The sequence below is a fragment of the Camelus bactrianus genome, chromosome 29, assembly GCF_048773025.1.
Source record: "Camelus bactrianus isolate YW-2024 breed Bactrian camel chromosome 29, ASM4877302v1, whole genome shotgun sequence".
NCBI lineage: Eukaryota > Metazoa > Chordata > Mammalia > Artiodactyla > Camelidae > Camelus > Camelus bactrianus.
Window position 1 is genome coordinate 22,351,412 of NC_133567.1, and position 21,995 is coordinate 22,373,406.

A 21,995-nucleotide genomic window follows, 5' to 3' on the forward strand; every position below is an offset into this window, starting at 1 on the left:
ACAGTAACCACCTCGAGTTTATTAAACACTTCTGTAAATGCAGAGAATTTCAGCATATTTATTTTTAAGTTTAGTTCCTTTCTGTTTTCAAAGTGATAGCTCACTTAGCAGATCAGAGAAAATACTTTGACCAGTGTTTCTGAATCTTAAATTTTAGTGACAAGTTCAACCACTAAAAATCTTAACCTTTATTTCTCAAGCTAATGCAACCAATGCATAGAATGTCTTTAAACAAGAATCATTTAAAATAAACACAAAATACCATGACTACAATGTAGTCATAATTTGACTATTACTTTTCCTGTGTATTTTTAAAAACTGTATAACATGGGTAACATATTTTGTACTTTATGCTAGTCATCGTTACCTGTATGTAGAAACCATCTTTAACACTGAATTTGTTTCTTGCTTGCAGTGTTTCCGCTCTTACGGCTTTCTCCGACCCCAGCCGATGACTACAACTTTAATTTAGATGATAATGAAGGAGTTTGTGATCTGTTTGACGTCCAGATACTAAATTATTAGATTCCACGGAAACTTGGGACTATTATCTACCTCTAACTGTGTAACATTTTAGACTTCTTAATAACCTAAGTATTTAAAATAATGAATGTAACACCTTTTTAGTTCACTGATTCTGACGTGTTCTTCCCTAATACTTTCTTTTTTTACTTCACAAAACTTCAACCATAAAAACAAAGGGCTCTGATTGCTTCAGGGGAAAAAGTGATTGCCTAGCCACCAACCCCCACCTTCAAAGTCATTACATTCTACAATTTCAACTTTTCTTCCAATTCTGAATCTTTCTGTTTTTTCCTCATATGAGAGGAAAGTTAAAGTAGACTTAAGGTCATCAAAAAAAAAAAAAAAAAAAAGAAGTTGGCCAAGGGCTCATCATTTGTCTGTCTTATATTTTTACTGCCAAGAGTCTGTCCACATTTCTGTGTGTCCTCCAATCCAAACAGACATTCACTGCCACTTATAAAGTGAAGTGTGTAAACTAGGATATATTAACTGTTTCAGTGAACAGATTTTGTGAAGTGCCTTCTGTTTTAGCACTTTAAGTTTTTCACATTTTGTTGACTTCTGACATTCCACTTTCCTAGATTATAGGAAAGAGCCTCTTTATGTAGTTTGTTTGGAAAATGTGCCAATGCCTGTACATTAACAAGATTTTAAAAAATAAAATTGTATGAAACATTTAATTTATTGGTCTATTTGGGGAATTTACTGCATCACTGGTGTATTACAGCTGAGCCATTAATCTTGTAGCTTCATCAACGTTAACTGGTTTGTCTTCGTGACGCTGCTCAGGAGTCTGGAGAGAGAAAATTATATTTGAAAATTTAGATAACAAGCGAACAAAAATGACATACACTCTGTTACTCAATTTAACTTTTTCTAGTCATACATTTGGAAATAGGACAATAAATTCTCATATTTAGACTCAACGTTGTAAGAGTCTGAATATGCTGTACAGACTACAGAACCAAGTACTAAACATTACATTACACTTACAGGCTTTGAAAATTCGGAGTTTAATTTATGAGCCTTCAATTTATTAGCTGTAACAAAAGGAAATGATTTCTACTCACCAGCTGTTTCTGCAGAGGTTCAAGGCAAAGGCCTCTTGAGAAATGTGCAAGCTCCTTTTGTATATCTATAAAGGCTTTGTTCATTCTGTTCACTTTTTCATCATTCACAATCTTTATCTTTTAAAAAAAGAAAGAGCATTAATCCATGATCTCATAACCATTAAGGATGAAATACAGGCAACCTTAATTTCATCTTGTTAAACCCCTAAATCTAAAAACTCTGAGCAACCCTACCAATTTGTGGGGATAATTCACACGAAAACTCTTATCATCTTATTGGTAAATGTTAGCCAAGAGGTTCTGGATTTTTAAAATGAAAATTATGTGGGTGTACTTCGTACCTTGACTTTTCCTGGTGTAAGCAGGCCAAAATATGTGACCACAATCTTTTTAGGCTCTGGCGCTATCACCTCACATTGTAAAATGAGGAACCTGGATTGAATGTTTTCAGCATCCTTCTAACAGTAAGTGCATCTCTGAATCCTCCCTTGATGAAAGTCCCTGGTGCTCTGCTGAGGACAACAGCCCTGGTAGCTCCCACCTCTTGAATCTAAAAGGTGGAGATGATGCTCCCCACTCGTTCCTGACTGCTGCGCCCAAACAGTCCTCCTTCGAAATTCTCAGCTCCTTTGCACCTTAGGCATCAGGACACTCTGGCACCCTTTTCCTCGTGACTGTCACCACCAAGACCATGACTACTTGCTCCTTCATGAAAGATCTCGATCCTTGGCTCACTGACCTCTCATGCCTGTTTAGTGGCTTCAACAAAAATCTAATCCTATGGCTTCTTGATCTCTTCTGGTCCTCATCTCCAGGGGTCTTGTCCGCTACCCACCCCAGCCATTCGCTCCCACGCATCACCTTAGGCTGCGTCATTACCTGTCACACCACCTCCTATCCTTCTGGTTCACTCCGTTTAACAATCCTTAAATCTCACTGAAACCTTTTCCTGCCAAATTCACTACTTTTCCCATTTTCATACCCTTTTTCCTTTAGCACAGATTCCATGACCACTAACCCATCACTTCTTTACAATCTCTTAACTTGCTTTCTCTTTTCCCTCAATCAGACTTGCTTGGTGACCTAGTTAATCTCAACTGTCAGCCTTTTCTGACCCTAAAACTGAAGCTGTAGAAAATCATAACTGGCTGACAGGCTTTGCTTTAAATTCATGACCTCCAACTTCAATTGACCATTTAGTTCGCGCCTGGCAATCTTATGACCTCCCCCTCGTAATTAAGTTTCTCTACTTTCTGCAAAAACGATTCACTACTTTCTCCAACCAGGCAGCCTACCCACTTATCTTTTCCCGTAGCATACAGAAAGCTTCTAGGAGTTCCTATCTAAACAAAATCACCTTCCTTAAACACGCCAAGCTTTTCCCTAGCTTGGGGCCTCTGCACTTGCTTTCTTTCTGCCCAGAATGCTGCTCCCAACGCTTCCCAGCTCTCTGCATCACTAGCTCCTTATCACTCAGGTCTTGGCTTCAATGTCAACCTTGAAGACAATTCTACGTAAAACTGTCACCTTCAAACTCCCATCGTATCACCCAGCTTTATATCCTTTATAGCATTTCCAAAAGTCACAAAACTGTTCCACTAAAACACTTAAAATACTTCTGTGGGCAACTATGATAATTACTAAGTCCTGGAGAGCTGACGCTCCCTACTACTTAAACTTGAAAACATTTTCTTGAATAATCATCTTAAACAACCTACTTAATGTTGAAGGAATTCCCCATCCCCAGATATTTTGAAATAAGGAAGATGAAGCAACTCCTTTCTCTTTCAAGTTTTGCACTTTAAGAAACAAAATATCTTATCTTCTATTTATAGGTTTTTGTTTGAGTTCTGGATATTTTAAGAGAAAATCTCTGTATCTTGGCTTCTGTTAAGAGGTTCTTGAAAATATCTGAGTTCAGAAATAACTGTTTTCAAAGATAACTTTATGACTTCTGTGCTCTAAGGAAGCTATTAAAACTGGTATTTGAAGCTTCACACATTTGCAGTTAAAATGCTCTTTTTGCACATCTGGATTCAAGAAAGGGAGGTTATTCTTCCTCATTTTTAAAAAAACATTTAAAATCATCTTGCCTTTGTAGGAAAGGCTAAGATTACCTGTTTTAAATAACATTCAGTTTTTGAGTGGCTCTACAAGTGTGCTTTGCTTGTAAACAATAAAGGGAGAGTGTGTAACTGATACTCACCTTCTTAAGATTAGTGGTAACTGGTTTTGCTTTATTTTTAACCTTAAAGCTTTTTTGGCTAGCTATGTGGAATACATTCCTGGACTTCTGCCCTCTTAGTTTGTTCTTGGCCATTGTCTAGGAAAGAAAGGAGAGGAGCTCCATTAAGCTGCCCACATTTCTGAACTGTAAACTAATTTAAGTTTTTCAAGTAAAAGTAAGAAATCTAAGAAACTCCATCTTACTCTTGGTTCTTCTTGAAGTTGCTGCTTATGTTGAAATTATTTCCATGCTTTGGGCCCCTACCAGATTTTCTGTTTGAGTGCAGAGCGTGTATCTAATTCTCTACAGCTCCAGCACTTGACCCACAGGAGGCTCCACATTAATTTCTGCTGGTTGAATTCATTAATTAATATTATCAGCACAGTAATTGTTTTTGCTGCTCTCTGCAGCATCTGACAATGCTAACCATCACCATCCATCCTTCTCTGGTTCACATACTGCCATTCCGCTCTGGTCCCTTTCATATTCTAGGACCAACAACTCCTGTCTCCTTCCTTCCTTTCACCCCTTTTTACTCCTGTGTGCACCTTCTCCAAATCAGTCCTTAATCTTGCACTTCCCTTCCCAAAGTACTTCCACAACATCCGTATCACCTCTGTGTGAATGGCTCTTGCCTGAGAACTTTCTATTCTCTCTGTTCTACAGCTAAACACACACTATGCCTGTAAATTCCACCTTAGGGACATCTCTCACACCTGTCTTTAACAATGCATGTGAGGAACAATTTAAAAAAAATTTAGATTTATTGAGCTTTTACTATTTGTACTTTGTACAAGCACTATGCTAACATTTTATGTGCTTTAACTAATTTACTCTTTCCAACAACACTTCGTGGGAGGTACTATTTTATCCTCATTTTGCAGATAAAAACAAAAATGATGCAAAGAGAAGTTAATCTGCCCATTGTCACACTGTCAGTAATCAGGGAATGCCAAGATTCAAAGCCAGGCAGACTAGATCCAGAGCTCTCATTCTATGATACGGCCTCTCATATAGAAATAAAAATGCAATACCGAAACATGATTTAGTACTGCCTAGTTCAGGACTGCGTTACTGCTGTAGTCCTTAGATGTATTTGGTTAGACTATGGGTTGGAACAAATTATACCCATGGACCAAATCAGGTCAGGGACCTGTATTTGTAAATGAAGTTTTTAAATAGAACACAGCTATGTCCATTTGATTATGTATTGTCTGTGGCTGCCTTCCTGCTACAACTGCGCCCCGCAAAGCCTAAAATATTCACTATTTGGCCCTTTACAAAAAGATTGTCAATCCCTGACTTGAGCCGTATGCATTCAAGTTTATCCTGCATACTGTCACGTAATGAACTGTCCCAATGTTAAAATCCTTCAATGGTTCTTCCAACGCACAAGGAACAATATGCTTTACCCTGGCATATTGCTAGAAGTCTGACACTAGCATAAATCTATCAAATGTATCTCCTGCTCGTTCTCTTTACCCACCTGGCCTAGTGAACTCATAGCTCTCTGAAGACACCTTGCACATTCTTCCTTTCTTTCCTTTGCTCACATTGTATCTCTTGACTGAAATTTATATCCTTCAAAGTCTAGCCTCAGGAAATTGCTCAACAGAGACAGCAACGCTTCTGAACCCCAACAGCACTCCGAATTACTGAACACAATAGAAAGCACATTATTATATAAGATACACATAAATCAAATTAAATAATCTAAAATCCTTCCAATAAGTAACCAAAATGCGATCATTCATACACTATTCATTAACCAATTACTATGTGTCAAATGTGACAGAGGACAGACACACGTACGTGGGAAACATACAAACACAAGACATAATAATAGGTGCTGTTATAGGCCGCATACAAGTGAGGTCACAAAAGGGAAGGAGCCAACAGAGCTGGGGACGTGAGGAAGGTTCGTGGAGGTGAAACCTAGCCAGGGGGATAAGGGTTTTCTTGCACAACCGCGTGGAAACTGGCGACAACAGAACAACCAAAGACGGGGACCTGCGGCGAGCTGAAGGCCTAACAGGCACCGGGGTTCGGAGCCTGGGCCAGCGGGCCTGCGGCCGACTGAGCTGCCTGCGAGACGGGACCGAGCCTACGGATGGCAGCGGCCCACGGCCCGCCAGTCCCGTCCCAACCCCCGGACACTTCACGCCAGCCCGCCGGAAAATTTCTTTATTAACCTCTCACCAGACCTCGGATATCCTCGCGCAGCTGCTCACGCTCCAGGTGACGCCACTTGCACGTTCAGGATCCAGGAAGTTCCGGGAGGAGGGAGCCAGTCAAGGGTTCCGTCCACCGAGCGACGCCCCGCCCACAGGGCGGAGTCCCACCCTTGCAGCTCGGTCCATAGCGATAAGCCCCGCCCACCGCTGTAGCCCCACCCACTGAGCGAAGTCCTACTCTCCGAGCACAAGCCAGTACGCGGAGCAAAGCCCCGCCCACAGAACGTCGTTCCGCCCAGGGGCTGGTTGCCACCCACCTAACGTACTCCCGCCCGCAAAACCGACGCAGCCGCGGCGCATCCTCTCCTGAACACTGCGAAGCCCCGCCCAGAGAGAGAAGTCCCACCCACCGTGGGAAGTCCCGCCCCGTTGGCATCCCTTGCCTTTCTCTGGGTCGAGGACCTGTCCTCGGCTGAGGCGTTAACGACGCAGCCAAGTCTCGAATTCCTCGGGTGGGTACGTGTACTGAAACCGCCGAGGTGTCTGAGTCGTCTGAGCCACGAAGACCGTAACCCTCGTGATCGGTCCTCAGCCGCTTACTGCTGGCTGGCTGGGCCCACGCTCCCAGGAGGTGGCGCTGCGCACCTCTGGATGGCGTCCGGGTGAAAAAAAGTGTCTGAAAATGGTCTACAGCTATAGCCTCCAAAGGGAAAATTTGTAATGAGCGGGAATTGAAATGCTTTCCTCACTGAAGTTTCCTTGCTTCTAAAAGAGAGTTTCTGACAGCACAGCAGAGACACAAGAAAATATAAGACTGTTGTAAAACAAGAATCAGGGAACTTAGAAAATCTTAGAAGAAGCATTTTTGCCTTTTGGTTGTATGTCTGTGTGTATTTCCCAACTGAGGCGTTGTGGGTTGAGTTTTCCAGAAAATTGACTCACTTCTTCCAAGAGGAGCTCTCCAGTAAGGTAACAATTTTCACAGGTTCTCTGCTTATTTTGTTAAGGTCACAGGAAAAGCCAGCTTTTAAACAAATGTAGAAGGACAGACATTTTTGTAACGTACGTGAGTTCTGCTCTAAGTATCAAAAAGAGGCCGTAATACCACTCCCATGTTTTAAGTGAGGCTGCTGAGGGCTCAGAGTTGAAGCCATTTTCGGGTTTCCATACAACTAGTAATTGACAAAACCAAACTAGAATCCGCGAGGGCGGGCCCTTGGTCAAGTCTTCTTCGTGCCAAATCAGCCACTTGCCTGCTCATATAAAGATGAACTACTTTTACGGTAAATTGTCTTACTGTGTCGATCATACACACACAAATTAGAAACTACATTAAGGAGCGAGGAGTTATTACTTGTCAAATGCATTTTTATTAAAATTCTGTGTTTTTTCCTAAAGACTGACTTTTAAAAACACCTTAAAATCTTGGTGTAAAATGCCCATAACGTGTAGGGGTAAGACCAAAATGACACCCAAATGACAGAAAACCATTAGATTCATTCTATAAGGCCAGAGTTATCCACAAACACTGAAGCAAACAAGGCAGGTATTATTATGGTTCCTTGAATGCAAAATTATTGATGTATATGCAGAAGACAAAGAGATGTGATGGAATGACATTATAGCGTTTATTAAAACTTATGGGACTAGCTTGAATGTTGAAATGGTGAGCTAGAGATACATACACCAAGGAAATAATACGGTTGTACAGGCAAGAGCAGAGGCATGACGAGCGATACGAGTGAGGAGGCATGAATTTCTGTTTTACTTCTATCACCAACTGTGACTGTGGAAAAGTTACTTCAATTCTCTGTGCCTCCGTTTCTCACACGTAGACAGCCATTCAGTATATACCCACTTCAGTGAGCATTCATTATCTGCTCAGCATCCCTTTCTGGGGAACCACCCATCTCCCTCCAAGTGGTCCTGGTTGAGCTAATAATTACCGTCATCTTCTAAAGATTTTCCAACTAAAGCTAGTGGAGAAGCTTGTGTCTTGCTTTTACTGTCCTCGTGCTGGGATGATGTGAAATTGAGGCTGCTTGTTGCCACCTTCTCCAGAAACTTGAGGGAATCCTTCTGCAGTCGGAGAAAATAAGGGTAATACAGAAGAAAACTGGGCGGAAGAACACAGGACCTTGGTGATATCATTTGAGCCCTTGGATTCAGCCGTAGATGGAAGAAAGTTCCATCCCTTGACTTCTCAGTTATCCAGACTAAAGCATTGCTTTTTTTGTTGGCTTACACTGTGTTGGGTTATTTTTTAAAACCACTTGTACCTTAAAGAGTCGTAACGCTACTCTTGTCCAACCTATGTCACAAGATTATTGTCCAAAGTTAATGAAATACAAAATGTGAAAGCGTAGGGTATCATTAAGACAAAAGAAAGAAACGTCAATTTTCAAAAAGGCAATTTTCTAATTTTCTATGACCCAAATGAACCATATATGGAAAGGAAAAAATAGCTTCAAGTTTTCTGATCTTTACAAAAAAACCTGCAAGATGAATACAATCATAAAAAAAAAAAAATCTTGGGGGAAACCTTAGTTTTCCTGTTGAGACCCAGCAAAGCAGAGTTCTCTGTACAGATTCAGTCCTCAGAGAACTGTCTTGGAAGGATAAAGTGTTGCATTTAATTATTGTGCCTTTTTTTTTCTTCCAGTTTATTGAGATGTGTTGGACATCGTGGCACTGTGTAAGTTTAAGGTGTATGGCAAAATGATTTTACTGACATACATCATGAAATGATTACCATAATAAGTCTAATGAGAGTCTGTCATTTCATATAGATACAAAGAAAAGGAAAATAAAAAAACCTTTTTCCATGATGAGAACTCAAGATTCACTCTTTTAGCAACTCTGATATATAACATAAGCAGTGTTCATTATATTAATTGAGTTATAGAGGACATCCCTACTGTTTATTTATTTTATAACTGAAAGTATATACCTTTTAAGTTGCCTTCATCCAGTTTCCCTTTCCCCCACCTTGCCTCTGGTAACCACCAACCTGGTCACTTTTTCTGTATGTCTGTTTGTTTATTGAAGTATAATTGATGTACAGCACTATTTCTTGGTGCACGACATAGTGAGTCAAGATTAGTTTGATGTCGTTCCATTTGCTTATTTTTGCTTTTGTATCCCTTGCCTGATGAGACAAATCCAAAATAATATTTCTAAGACCCATGTCAAAGGGTGTACTGCTTATGCTTTTTTCTAGGAGTTTTATGGTTTCAGGTTTTACATTTAAGTCTTTAATCTAATGTAACGTTATTTTTGTATATAGTGTGGGAAAGGGGTCCCGTATGATTCTTCTGCAGGTAGCTGTCTAGTTTTCCCAACACCATTTATTGAGGAGGTTACCTTTTCCTTCTTACATATTCTTACATTCTCTGTTGTGGATTAATTGCCCATATAAGTGTGGGTTTAATTCTGAGCTCTCTATTCTGTCGCATTGATCTGTGTCTGTTTTTTGTGCCAGTACCATACTGTTTTGATTACTGTAGCTTTGTAGTATAGTTTGAAATCAGTACATGTGATGCCTTCAGCCTTGTTCTTTCTCAAGATTGTTTTGACTATTTGGGGTCTTTTGTGTTTCCATGCAAATTTTATAATTATGTGTTCTAGTTCTGTGAAAAATGCCATTGGTATTTTGATAGGGATTGCATTGAATTTACATATTTCCTTGGGTACTGGGGTCATTTTCATAATATTAATTCTTCCAATCTATGAGTGTGGTATATCTTTCCATTTGTTTCTGTCATCTTCAATTTCTCTCACCAGTGTCTTAGAGTTTTCCAACTATAGATCTTTTATCTTTTTAATTAGATTTATCCCTAAGTATTTTCTTCTTTTTGATGCAATTGTAAATGGGACTTTTTTTTTTTTCATTTCTCTTTCAATAATTCGTTGTTAGTGTATAGGAAGAAATGCAACAGATTTCTGTATATTAGTTTTGTATCTTGCAATTTTACTGAACTTATTGGTGATTATAGAAATGTGGAGTCTTTTTTTCTTTTAACCCTTCAGTGACAGAAGCACTTAATTTAGACTCAGAATAAACACCCATGACATATTCTGTATGATAAAGTAGAATAGACCAGACCAGACCTTCCACCTTTCTGTCTAGGTCAAATTCTAGAAATTTGGAAATATCTAGAAAATTCTGGAAATATCTGCAGGATAGGAACCAATAAATGGAAAAAGAAGATTAACTCTTTGTAGTGAAGGAAAAATGGCTTACTTCTGCAGGTTAGTATAAAGCTGTAGGAGGTAGATCAGAGGTTTTGGAGTTTTACTATTTTCTAGTGTTCAAATTCAAATATTATATTGCTTGTGTATATGTTTGTCTCTCAATGAGTCCATGGACTCTTCAGGGGCCAGGTCCACTCACCTTTGTACTTCCATCCAGGATTCCATATTTCCAGTGCATGGGAGGTGTAGCATAAACATTGGCTGAATGAAATAAAATTTCCTGAACCATAAGAAGTAGAGAAGGGATTGTAGCTAATACACTAAAAATGACCTTAAAGCTCTGTCATCTTTAGCATAACTGAAAATTACCCAGAAGAACATTTCTTTCTATCTTCTTATAGTACTGTTCCTTGGGAATGGTAGGAGCTTGACAAATATGTTTTTGTTTAAGTAAGCAGATTTTACCCAGAGTAATCTCCTGGCCAAACGCCTAGAAATCTTGAACCTGAACTAATTACAGTCACAAAGGAAGGTGAAATATCTGAAGGCAAAGAACAGTCAAGTCCATATCACAGAAGCAATAAAAATATCCAAAGAGTACATGAAGTTCTGGGTTAAAATGCAAGTAATGGTTAAAAATTACAGGAATTGGGAAATATTTAGCAGGTGCATGTTTAAAACTCAGAAAAATTGGCAACCGCAAAGGAGGCATCGAGCTATTAATTGACAATTTGACACTCCAAATTTCAAAAGTGTTTAAATGAAAAAAAAAAAAAAAAAAAGGAAGGTGCTTTGTGATTATCCACCTTAGTTATGCTGAAATCCTAAGAATGACATAGGCACCTATATTATGATAAATGCAACAAAAATACTGACTTAGGCTGTACACCAGAGATTGACACATTGTAACTGACTATACTTCAGTAAAGAAAGAAAGACAAGGGAAAAAATACTGAGCACTATAGGGTATTTCACAAACATTTGGCACCTTCAAAACTTTGTTTTTTCCTTTTGGATTAGAAAAGACATGAAGAGTCATTGTAGAAGTTTGGAAAATGTGAAGTATAATGAAGAAAATGAACAACCAGCAATTTCTGCATTTTGATTTAACTCACCACCATCCATCTCCCATTTGGATTCCTGTAATAGCTTCCTGACTGGTTGCCTGGCTTTAATCTCTACCCACCCCAGGAGCCGAAGGAATCATGTATCCCCTGTGCATAAAACAATGCCTAGCACATAAAGGGAATCCAACAAATACATTTGAAAAATGAATAAATCCCACCAATTAGATTTGTTTAAAATATGCCTCTTTGCAGCCCCTTTTTCTAAGCAAATATACTATGTTGTTTATTAAAAATTAAAAATTATAGATAAAACTTTATAATCTACAAATGTAAGCATAGACACTTGTTCAGTATATTTAAAAATATATTTAATGTCTTTCTGAAATTACATCTTTTTGATGTACAATGTTATCAACCCTCTTATGATTAGCATGTCTGTTGTTTCTAATTTCTTCTGTTATAAATACATTGTGATGGATACCTTTCTACGTAAATCTTTGAACGATCTCCTATTTTCTTGGAGAACATGACTAGGAATAAGATCTAAGATTATGAACAGTTAAAATACTTGATTTAAATTACCAGATTCTTTCCAGAAATTATCTATTATTACCTATTTTACATTTCTGCCAACAGTGTATGAACATGCTTATTTCACCATATCCTTATGAATATGGAGTGTTGATACTGTTTAAGAAAATTAAATTTTCATTAGGAAGAAAGAGCATAAAATCTTTTTAAGATGATACATCTTTTGAATTTAATTTTATGTTTACAGTATAGTTTTGTTTCTTTTTGTCACATTAACTGATTGCTTAGGAATCAAAATAGACAAAATTTAAAGGTGAGGGGAAAAAGACAAGCAGGAAGTATGAATATTCAGTTTCTGACTTGTGCAGCTGGGTGTGTGGTGGTGCCATTTAATAAGATGGAGAAATTTGTGATTGGGAGATTGGGATGAGGGGATAAAGAATTCCATTCTGGACACCAGAAGTTGCAGCCATTAAATACAGTTCAGTGGATCTAGGGCTGTGCTGATCAGAATAGCAGCCACTAACCACATACAGCCATCAGTCACCTGTAATGGGGCTAGCCTGAACTGAGATGTTCTGTAAGAGTAAATTACACACCAGATTTAGAAAACTAAGTAAGAAAAAAAATGTACAAGGCATAATTGTGACCATTAAGGTCCAACCAGGAAACAGAAATCATACAATAATTTGAACAGGAGAAGTTTACTGTAAAGCATTATTAACTCTAACAGGGAACAAGATGTAAAAGAGAACTCTAAGAAAACTTCTTAGGCTAAGGGAGAGTTTCGAAGGAAGGATAAACTTGGCAGTCAGCCTCCTCTCCAAGGTTGGGATTCAGATCCCTGGAGAAGTGTGGTCGCAGCCCACTGGATGGCAGAGAAGTCTGAGGGGTGGCCCAGGCCAGAGCGGGCCCAAAGTTGCCAGGCGAGCAGAAAATGCCCGTCCAGGGTAGTGTGGGCTAAATCTGGCATGTGGGTTGCAAAGGGACTCAGAGCATGGGGAACCAGCTCTCTGGCAGGGTGGTGGACACCTATGGTACAGACGTCTGGGTTGGAAACATCACGAGAGACACCATCCATGGTGCAGGCCCCCTGAGGCTGGTGGGCTGGTTTGCAGGGGGAGCTGGGGCATTGGTTTGCCAGAAGTGCTGCATGAGAACTGGAGTCTGTGGTGTCCGCTTCTGGAGGTGCAGTGGCAGGGCCACGGGCTGGGGCTGAGGCTGAGGCTGTAAGCTTGCTGAGGGACTGCACACTCTCGGTATGAGCCTGGGCCAGGGTGCCCCTATCAGCCCACCCACACATGTCCCTGCTTGCAGCCCGAGAGTAGCAAGAAGAAAAACAAAAACTTTAGCACACCAGAACCAGGAACCCAGTCGCCCTTCCTGCAGTGTCCCTCAACTGAAAAAACATTAACGTTGTGCCCGCTGCAAAGAATTCTTAAAGCTTCATTATCACAGAGCAGGTAACGCATGATGAATTTAGAGCCGAGAGATAACAAATTGATAACTCATTACATTACACACTTATTAACTTTTTTGTATATTAATTCATGCTGAAACAACAGTGTTTTGAATATATTGGGCTAAATAATTCAAACATTTCATTGAAACAAATTTCACTTTTCTTTTTACTCTTTTAAAACTAGTTGAAAATGTAAAGTTACGTATGTGGCTTGCATTCATGACTCACATATAATCGTGCATGATGCTGGAAAAGATACCTAAGCTATGTAGGTTACATACGAGATATTGACAGAAGCACCCAGGAAGAGAGCGTTGAGAGGACAGAGCCTAGCTGAGAGCCCCAACCCCTGCCCAGATTTAAAGGTCGGTGCGATGGTCAGTTTCACATGCCAACTTGACTGGGCCACAGGGTGCTGGGATATTTGGTCAAACATTATCCTGGGTGTTTCTGTGAGGGTGTTTTTGAATGAGATTAACATTTATATCAGTACACTGAGTAAAGCGGATTGTCCTCCATAATGTGAATGGGTCTTGTCCAATCAGTTGAAGGCCTGAATAAAACAAAAAGGTTGCACTTCTCCCAAGTAAGACCGAATTCCTCCTGCCTGCCTGCTGATGAACTGGGACCTTAGCTTTTTACTGCCCTCAGACTGGAAAGGAAACACCGGCTCTTCCCGGGTCTTAAGCCAGTTGGCCTTCAGGCTGGATCACCATCAGCTCTCCAGGGTCTCCAGCTTGCTAACTCATCCCGCAGATCTTGGGACTCAGTTTCCATAATTGTGTGAGCTAATTCCTTATAATAAATAGCTTTCTAACACACACACACACACACACACACACAGTATGTGGTCCTGTGTCTCTGGAGAAAACTTAGAAAGAAAAACCCAAGGAGCACCAGAGAGAATAGGTGGGTAGCAAATGGGGGGTGTATGTGTGTCCAGGGAGAAACTTTTTCCCTACAAAGAGAAAATTCTAGAACACATTAGTACGCTGATGGCAATGATGAAGAGGGAGTGGAGTTAGTAACATGGGTGATAAAGGCTATAATGGTATGAGTTTGGGAGGGGGGGTTTGCTAGGTGTGCCAGGCTAGTGCATAAAGCCTTCAGTGGTGGCACCGTGGCGTCCAGGTGGGGAACTGCTTGGCGTGAGGGTGTATCGAGACTTGCCTAGTGCTGAGATGGGGATCTGGGTACCGTTCTTGATAGACTAGCCTGCCCTTTCCAAGGGGACAGAAGAGGATAAATAAACTTTATAAGAGCTGATGACAGAATGTCTGTTCACACCCTAATTTCTCTCTGTCATTATATTTCAGAGAGTTGACAGCAACAGGGTGACTTTGACTTACTCATTCCAAGCCAAGGGACAATTAACTCAGTTCTTTGGCAGCTGAATTCTTTTGGCCTGAATGATCTGGACTTTTCAACACTGTTCTGATAATTACACAGCTTCATTTCCTTTTAAGTAATCTTAGCTCTCTCCTTTCCTCTTTCACACTCTATCCATTTTTATAACACGCTCAAGTAAGACATGAAACCCTATAAGACGTAGATACATTTCTGTTAGGAAACCATGTGAGACTACATGAAAGAACAAAAATGTAGAAGGCAGGTTTTAGCAACGTGCTCTTGTCTGACAGTACAGGACACATTGTTTGGATCTAGTTTCTGACAAGTTACAATCTGAGAAGTGACTTGAGAGGTGATTCATTGTAGGCACCGTTTCAATTCGGGTCTGAGAATTCTCATCTTGGCTTGAAACCTCGGTGCCTTGAGCAAGACCTTTAGTCCCTTCGGGCCTCAATGTAATCTCCTGGAGAGATTGCCTTGTGCAATCCTACCCTCAGAATAACCTTAGGAATGAGAAATGAAAGAAATCAAATCGAACATAGTATCCGCTCCATAAAATCAACACTCACCACAAGATATCAAATAAATCAAATCATAAGACAGTCATGGGATTAATCAGTCCCAGCTGTGCAAGTCACAGCGCTTGATAAATGAAGGAAATGGGCACAAAATGAGAGCACCTTGGACTTGGGACTCTGCAGACTGGGGCTGTGTCCCTGACTGTGTGGCTTGCCTCTCTAGGTAACTAAGGAACGAGGAAACTTGCTCAGGTCAGTTTCATGCTTGGAAAAAGTCAGATGAAAATAGCCACTTCAGTTCACATTGGGAGTTTTAAAAGAATCCCTGGAAAAAGTGTGCATCTCAGAGGAAGAGGCTGTGTATAGCCCCTAACAAAAGAATATTAATCCATACCTTGATATTTCCTTAATGTGCTACTATAACTTAATTAAATGGCTACAGTTGTAACTCACAAGTGCCTCTCGCAATGTGCAGTCTTATTCATTGAGGAGAGGTGACTTAAGCATGCTTTTCTGCAAAGGAAACTTGTACTTGATCTAACTGGCTCAAGAGTGAAATGGAGATAATGACCATAGCCTTGGTCAGGATTCCTGGGCTCTCTGGTCAGTGTTAATCTTCCTTGTTTATACTTGATGGTTTGAACTCAGAGACAGAGGCTTCGTGTTAAGAAGAAAGCCTCTACAGAGTTATAAAAGGTTACTTAGCAAGCTCATAGGTTCACTGATTTGAGGGAGTAGAAGGTTTTTGTCCCTGCCAAATTCTTTTGGAAAGAACTAAAACCCACAGGAAAATTGTAAAAACAGCATCGTGAGCCCCCAGACATCCCTCAGGGAGTCACCAATAACTGACTGAGACATTTGAGAGTCAGTTGCAGACAACAGGGTACTTCACCCTTATGGCTTTAGCATTCTCTCTGGTGAATCCGTCTGAACCATGTGAAGCTGGGGAATTTTTTTTTTCTTCTTCGAGGTCACTGAGTGATCGTGAATGAGGAAGGTAGCAGAATAATGTTGATGGCTTTTCTGACTTAGCATGCCTGCCAAATATCAGAATTCTTGGTGGTGACACCATCTGTCTATCTTAGGTCATTTTAACTAAGAGTCACGCCATTCATCTTGAAAACATAGACAAAAGTTCTTGAACGTTGATCAAAGCTAAGAAGAGTCTGAAGCTATTATGGTTTGGGCATCTTTTCTTTTTTTTTTTTTAAGAGGAATACAAAATTACAAATACAGAATTAGGTATAGAGCCTTATAAGAAGTTCGTAAGTGAGGAGCCATAAAGTTTGTTTTATTTGCTTAATTGACATTGGGCTGTTATTGCTTTTAGCATCTTTCAGTGAACAGAATATTCAAGTCCCACACCACAGTGGTCATCTTAGCTTTCACCATTGCGTATTTGTATCAACCAGAATGAAAATCATTGGTTCCAGTATACTTACCCATTATTCTTTCTTAAAATATTCACAAAAATGGTTACAGAATCACAACGCCCATATTACTACCAAAATCAAATCTAGCAGCAAAGTGCAAGATTATCTTTCAGTTCTTCTTAGTATGTTATAAACCCCACTAAGGGTATTCAGACACAGTGCTCTATTCAAAACATTTATTTTTCCTGTGTGGTTATATTATCAACTTAATATACAGTTAAGTTCATTTATTTCTGTCTAAATCAATTTTAGGGTTTTTTTTTTAAATCCTCTTTAATTTCTTTGAAAATATAATATATTTCTTTATGATTAGAAACTTAAAAAGATATACTGAGAAATTTCCCTCACACCCCAATCCTGCCACCCCATCCCACCCATCCTCTATTAAGAACCATTTTTGTTAATTTGTGGTTTATCTGCCATAAGTTTTTTGGAGAAAATCTGCAAATATGTATACAAATTTTTCTTTCCCTTTTTAAAAATGAAACAAAATGTAGTATATTAATTATGCTCTTTTGCACTTTTTTTCTTTTTTCTCTTTTCACCCCCTATCTGTTCATGGAGATTGTCTTCATTCTTTTCAAAGCTTGATAGTAGCCCATAATGCCGACGTGCTACGCAGATTATCTAACCAGTTCCTATAAGTGGTAATTTGACTGTTTCTAATATTTAGGTTGCTCTCTTGGAAAACTGGATAGATTGCACAGTAAATTCAAGTCAGAGGAATCTATGTATCCAAGCAGTAAAAGTAACAATTTGGGAAGGATTTGAAACCCACTAAATGGAACTTCTTTAGTGGTTTCGGTCCATTCATTCATTTATCCGTTCATTGAACGACTATTCTTGAGCATTAGGGACCGATGTTTACCTAGAGCACTGTTCACCTTGATGTGCTAAATCACCTGAGTTACTGAAAATGGGTACACCGAGCTCCTTAGTGAATCATTCCTTGGGTTCATAAAACATGAGGTGGTTGATCTGAGACAAGGACACCATGGGAAAATGGTTCATGGAATTTTGAGCTTCTGCAAACTCATTCACTGCATTGATACTAGGCATAAATATATGCCCAAACGTATCTGTCTATAGACTTAGTGGAGAATTAGGGCACTTAGCTAAGTAGGCCAGGCTTAACTTTTCAGTATTCTTAAATGCATGGATTTATGTATTTGAGATATATCTTACATGTGTGTAAGATTCATGTGCGTGTTAAACACATATACCTTACATGTATTTAAGATGTATCTTAAGTATTTGATATACTTATAAAGCATATATATCTTATATGTACTTACATATTTTATATATACCCATATATGTGTGTATATAAATACATATATGTATATTGTCTTCTGTGGTGCAGGTGAATATAGATCAGACCTCATTCTTAAAAGCTTGGTTCCTAAATGAACCCAGTTGTGCCACAGAATATGGAATATGGAAGCCCAGCCTTTCCCCTAGCTGCATGAGAAGCATAAAGTTTATTGTACTTAATGCTGTATGAAAACTTTTTTCTCCGGTTGCATTCTAACCTCATTAAGTTCTACATCGGCAGAATGAGCTACAGGCTCACCATGGGGTATTTAGTTCAGGTCTAAAGAAGAATAGTTCAAATTGATCCTTATTCAGTGGTCCCTAAACAATGCAGTGGTTACCTAAAGAGGGACCTCCTGGGACTCGCAATTACCACATTGTGCAGCTGCCCTTGTGGATGGGAAGAGAAAATGAAAGATATTTAAACAGCCACTCTTAAGGTTTTCATGGAAGGCTCATGCCCATTAAGAAACTTTTTGCATTCGTTTGTCTAGAAATAACACTGCACATTTCAATTTGAAATTTCAAACGGACCCAGCTCAAACCCTTAGGCAGCTGGAACAATAATTATAGTCCTAGCGGGGTACACAGTTCTCCTTATTTTTCACTCAGAACCCAGAACACCCACCACACCAGCACAGAAATTCAAGGTTCCACAGTCAGTTCCGTCTACCATCTAGGGCAGCAAGCTTACTAAGCATCCGGGAAAATATGGTCTGGACACCTTCCTCTCTGCAGGGTCAAGACAGCAGAACGGCAAAGCCAAATACCAAGTATCAATGAGCAGCCTTGGTTCAGTCACTGCCCAAGCCGTAGGCTCGCAGAGGGCAGGGGTAGCATGAATGGGCGGGTGGAGGTCGTTCTTCTTTAACAAGGACCTCTAGGGTCCTATTAGCTGCGTGATCTGGGGCGGTTTACTTAGCTTTTAAGCCTCATTTTATCTTCTCCTGTGGGGCACTTACAGTATCTTCTTCAAAGGAGAGTTATGAGGATCTAATAGAAAAATGTGGGTAAACGTCTTAGCTAGGACTGTGTCCCGTGGTAAATCGTAAATAAATAGGCGCTAATTTTTTTTTCTGTGGCTATTAGCACTGTCCTTACTGGTTTGTATTTGTAATCACCACCGCTACCATCTCCGACCTCCTCATTCTCCGCCCGGATCCCCACCTCCCAGCCTGGCGGCTCCCGGCTGGGTGACTCATTCATTCCCAGGACAGCCCTCCAGACAACATCCTCTCCAAGATAACCACTTCTCAGAAGGCAGAGAAACCCTTCTTTCTCTCCTTCCTTCCTCTCTCCTGCCCGCCCCACCCCCTGCCTCCCCATGAAGCACAGTCTTCCTTCCCCGAGTTCAAACTAACAGAGGTGCTGGCACCAGGGACTCAGCCCGCATCCTCCCGCCCCCCGCATCGCCCGCCCCCGCGGGGCGCCTTCCCTGCCCGCCGCTGCCCCCTGGCGGCCAAGGCCGAGAGCGCCCTGGCCCCTGGGTTCAAGGGCTCCCACTTTTGCGGGCTGAGCCCCGCGGTCCCCGCCCTCCGCTGGCCCACTGCCCGCCCTCTCACTCGCCCGCCCCGCTCCGTCGCTGCTCTCGGTTCCCGGCCGCTTCTTCCTCTGCCTCCCACCCCGAGGGACCATGTCGAGGTTCAGCTGGGGGTACGGCGAGCACAACGGTGAGCGCCTTCTGCGGATCGCAGGGGTGAGGGTGGGGGGCTCTGCGCCGGGGCGGTCGAGGGGGACCGCCCGCTGCCCTGGACCGCGAAGACCACATGCTGCCCATCAGCACTTGCCAGAAACTTCGGTTCCTCTTTAGAATGAGCAGCGCTCCCCGGAGCCAAACGCAGGAAGCGAGGGAGGGCTTAGTCCTGGGTGGACGGGGCGGGCGTCTCCTGGCGGCTGTCGATAGTGGGGGTGCTAGCCCTGTTCAGATCGCCCCGACCCCGAACTCTTCCTATGTGTTCACTCACCTTTCAATCGGAAAGCCAAAAACTTTCCCTAGTAGTAACTACTCACCAATCAAAGGCACGGAGTTTAGAAATCTGATGACACACTTCAGTGAATTGAGGACAAACTTGCTTTCAGTCTTTTAATTAAGCTCATTATTCACCTAGGGGAAACAAATCATGGAAAATATTTGAAAATATACTTGAGAAATTCTAATGACTTGAATTGCAACACTGAAGACTTAAGTTGCCTTCTTGGCAACCAAAAGACTGCAAATTTCTTAATAGCTGTTACTATAAAAGGGTCCACTAGCAACTCGCTGTTGGTTGACTGGTACTGCTGGTTTTAGCAAGATTTTAGGTTCTTTCTGGGAAATGAAGTTATATTTTAAGCTACTTCTCCACGCTTAGTCCTTCTCCCACATTTGTCCTTTCAGAAACTGTTAGCAAAGGATTATTGGAATTTTAACACATTGGTAAAAATGTGTTTATTGATGGAAGCAACAGTAATAATAAGATGTAGATACATTTCTTCCTGTATATTCTCAATTATCAAAAGTGAATCATTTTTCTTGTTTTTACATTAAACTGAACTGATTATTTCAATTTGAAATAACTACAAAGTGACACCAAGAAAGCTTTATAGTGAATCACTTGCCAATATTAGGTCTGTGAATAATAACAGTGATATCAACAATAATAATACTTTCCTTGGATTAACATGCATATTATTGGGAAGTACTGTAGAGGTAATTTTATAGAAAGTTTACTTTCACAAAGAAACAGAAAATTTTATTTCTAACTGTAGCCTTTTGAGGCTATGATTAACCTGCCAACTTAAAAATGGCAGTGTGTGAAATTCAGAGTTTTAAATAATGAAGGGTATAATTTAGATGCATTTCTTTTTGATGGAGACTATATTTATAATCTCACATTTTGCTAATTTTCAATTTATGCATAGGAAAGAAACCCACAAAATGAACTCCTTTTAATTTCCTTCCCTGCTAGGAATAATTTTTATTACTGTTATTTGGTAGTTACTGAGTGTCAACAGTGTCCTCACTATGACTAGGAAGAAGGGTATTTTCAATCAGTGGCTATTGATTCCTCTTTAATACGGTGGAAAATATGGCTTCAGTGAAGCTCATCTCCTGAAATTTTAAAAACTCATCTTAGAAATAGGTGAGGGAGATTAAGAGGTATAACCGTCCAGTTACAAAATGAATGAATCACAAGGATGAAATGTACATCGTGGGGGATATAGTCAAAAATTACGTAATATCTTTGAATGGTGACAGATGTTGACTAGACTTACCAGGGTGATCATTTTGTAATGTATAAAAATGTTGAATCACTATGTTGTGCACTAGCAACTAACATAGTGTGGTAGGTAAATTACGCTTTAAAGGAGGGAGGGTAGAGCTCAGTGATAGAGCACATACTTAGCGTTCATGAGGTCCTGGATTCAATCCCCAGTACCTCCATCAAATAAATAAATACATAAATAAACCTAATTACTCCTCCCCCCAAAAAATTATGCTTTAAAAATAAATAAACAAACTCATAAACAAAGAGATCAGATTGGTGATTACCACAGTGGGTGGGAAGGAAGAACTGGATGAAGGTGATCAAAAGGTACATTCTTCTAGTTATAAAATAAATAAGTACTGGGGATGTAATGTACAACAAGATATAGCAACATGATATAATTATATATAATAGTGTAATTATAATTAACATTACTGTATGTTATATTTGAAAATTGTTAAGAGACTTAATCCTAAGTTAATGCTTGAGTTCTCATCAAAAGGAAAAAAGTGTTTTTTTCTATTTCTTTAATTTTGTCTCTATATGATACATTTTCATGAAACTTATTATAATGATATCATAATGTAAGTCAAATCATTTTGCTGTACACCTGAAACTTATACAGTGCCAATTATATCCCAATAAAACTGGAAGAGAAAACTAAAATAAAAATTTGAAAACATTAAAAAAAAAATCCACCTAAGAAAAGCCATTAACAAGGAGTGATTTTGTATTTCTGCTTTGAATACAATAGCTCTCTGAGGACCACACCTTCAAGTAGATCAACTCTGGCAAACTCCTATTGGAAATATGTTGTCTCCTGACTGGGCAAGTTTCGTTTCTTGATTTTGGTTTAGACAAGCAAGAGCAGCGAATGAGCAG

At 40.1% G+C, this 21,995-nt stretch overlaps 3 protein-coding genes across 12 annotated transcripts in view; 2 read left to right on the forward strand and 1 right to left on the reverse strand.

Moving 5' to 3' along the window:
* Positions 1–1,205, forward strand: part of E2F5 (E2F transcription factor 5) — a 28,458-nt gene extending 27,253 nt beyond the window's left edge. For all 6 annotated transcript variants that reach the window (XM_074354977.1, XM_074354978.1, XM_074354976.1 and 3 more), the window contains exon 8: positions 416–1,205. In XM_074354977.1, coding sequence (XP_074211078.1) covers positions 416–525 — 110 coding nt within the window. In that variant the 3' untranslated portion in view covers positions 526–1,205. The remainder of the gene's footprint in view (positions 1–415) is intronic.
* RBIS (ribosomal biogenesis factor) lies at positions 1,189–6,183 on the reverse strand. 4 transcript variants are annotated; one of them, XM_045514303.2, is made up of 5 exons: positions 6,027–6,180; positions 4,026–4,169; positions 3,802–3,918; positions 1,596–1,712; positions 1,189–1,318 (listed from the first exon to the last, which is right to left on the reverse strand). In XM_045514303.2, the coding sequence occupies exons 3-5, from the start codon at positions 3,913–3,915 to the stop codon at positions 1,247–1,249; spliced, it is 303 nt and encodes a 100-aa protein (XP_045370259.1). In that variant the 5' UTR covers positions 3,916–3,918; positions 4,026–4,169; positions 6,027–6,180; the 3' UTR covers positions 1,189–1,246. The 4 variants fall into 4 exon arrangements, with proteins under 4 accessions (XP_045370259.1, XP_010950193.1, XP_045370253.1 ...); XM_010951891.3 differs by lacking the exon at positions 4,026–4,169 and adding an exon at positions 5,309–5,477 and having other exon boundaries at positions 6,027–6,177; XM_045514297.2 differs by lacking the exon at positions 4,026–4,169 and having other exon boundaries at positions 6,027–6,183.
* A 13,045-nt stretch (positions 6,184–19,228) lies between these two features.
* CA13 (carbonic anhydrase 13) overlaps positions 19,229–21,995 on the forward strand; it is a 28,948-nt gene continuing 26,181 nt past the window's right edge. The window contains exon 1 of one of the 2 annotated variants that reach the window (XM_074354866.1): positions 19,229–19,535. In XM_074354866.1, coding sequence (XP_074210967.1) covers positions 19,499–19,535 — 37 coding nt within the window. In that variant the 5' untranslated portion in view covers positions 19,229–19,498. The remainder of the gene's footprint in view (positions 19,536–21,995) is intronic. The other variant, XM_010951934.3, reaches the window with a different exon arrangement.

Coding starts and splice junctions, on each gene's coding strand:
- RBIS (XM_010951891.3), bottom strand. Junction 1,713..3,801: donor TTACCACTAATCTTAAGAAG/GTGAGTATCAGT, acceptor TTTTTTTAAAAG/ATAAAGATTGTGAATGATGA. Junction 1,319..1,595: donor AACCTCTGCAGAAACAGCTG/GTGAGTAGAAAT, acceptor TTCTCTCTCCAG/ACTCCTGAGCAGCGTCACGA.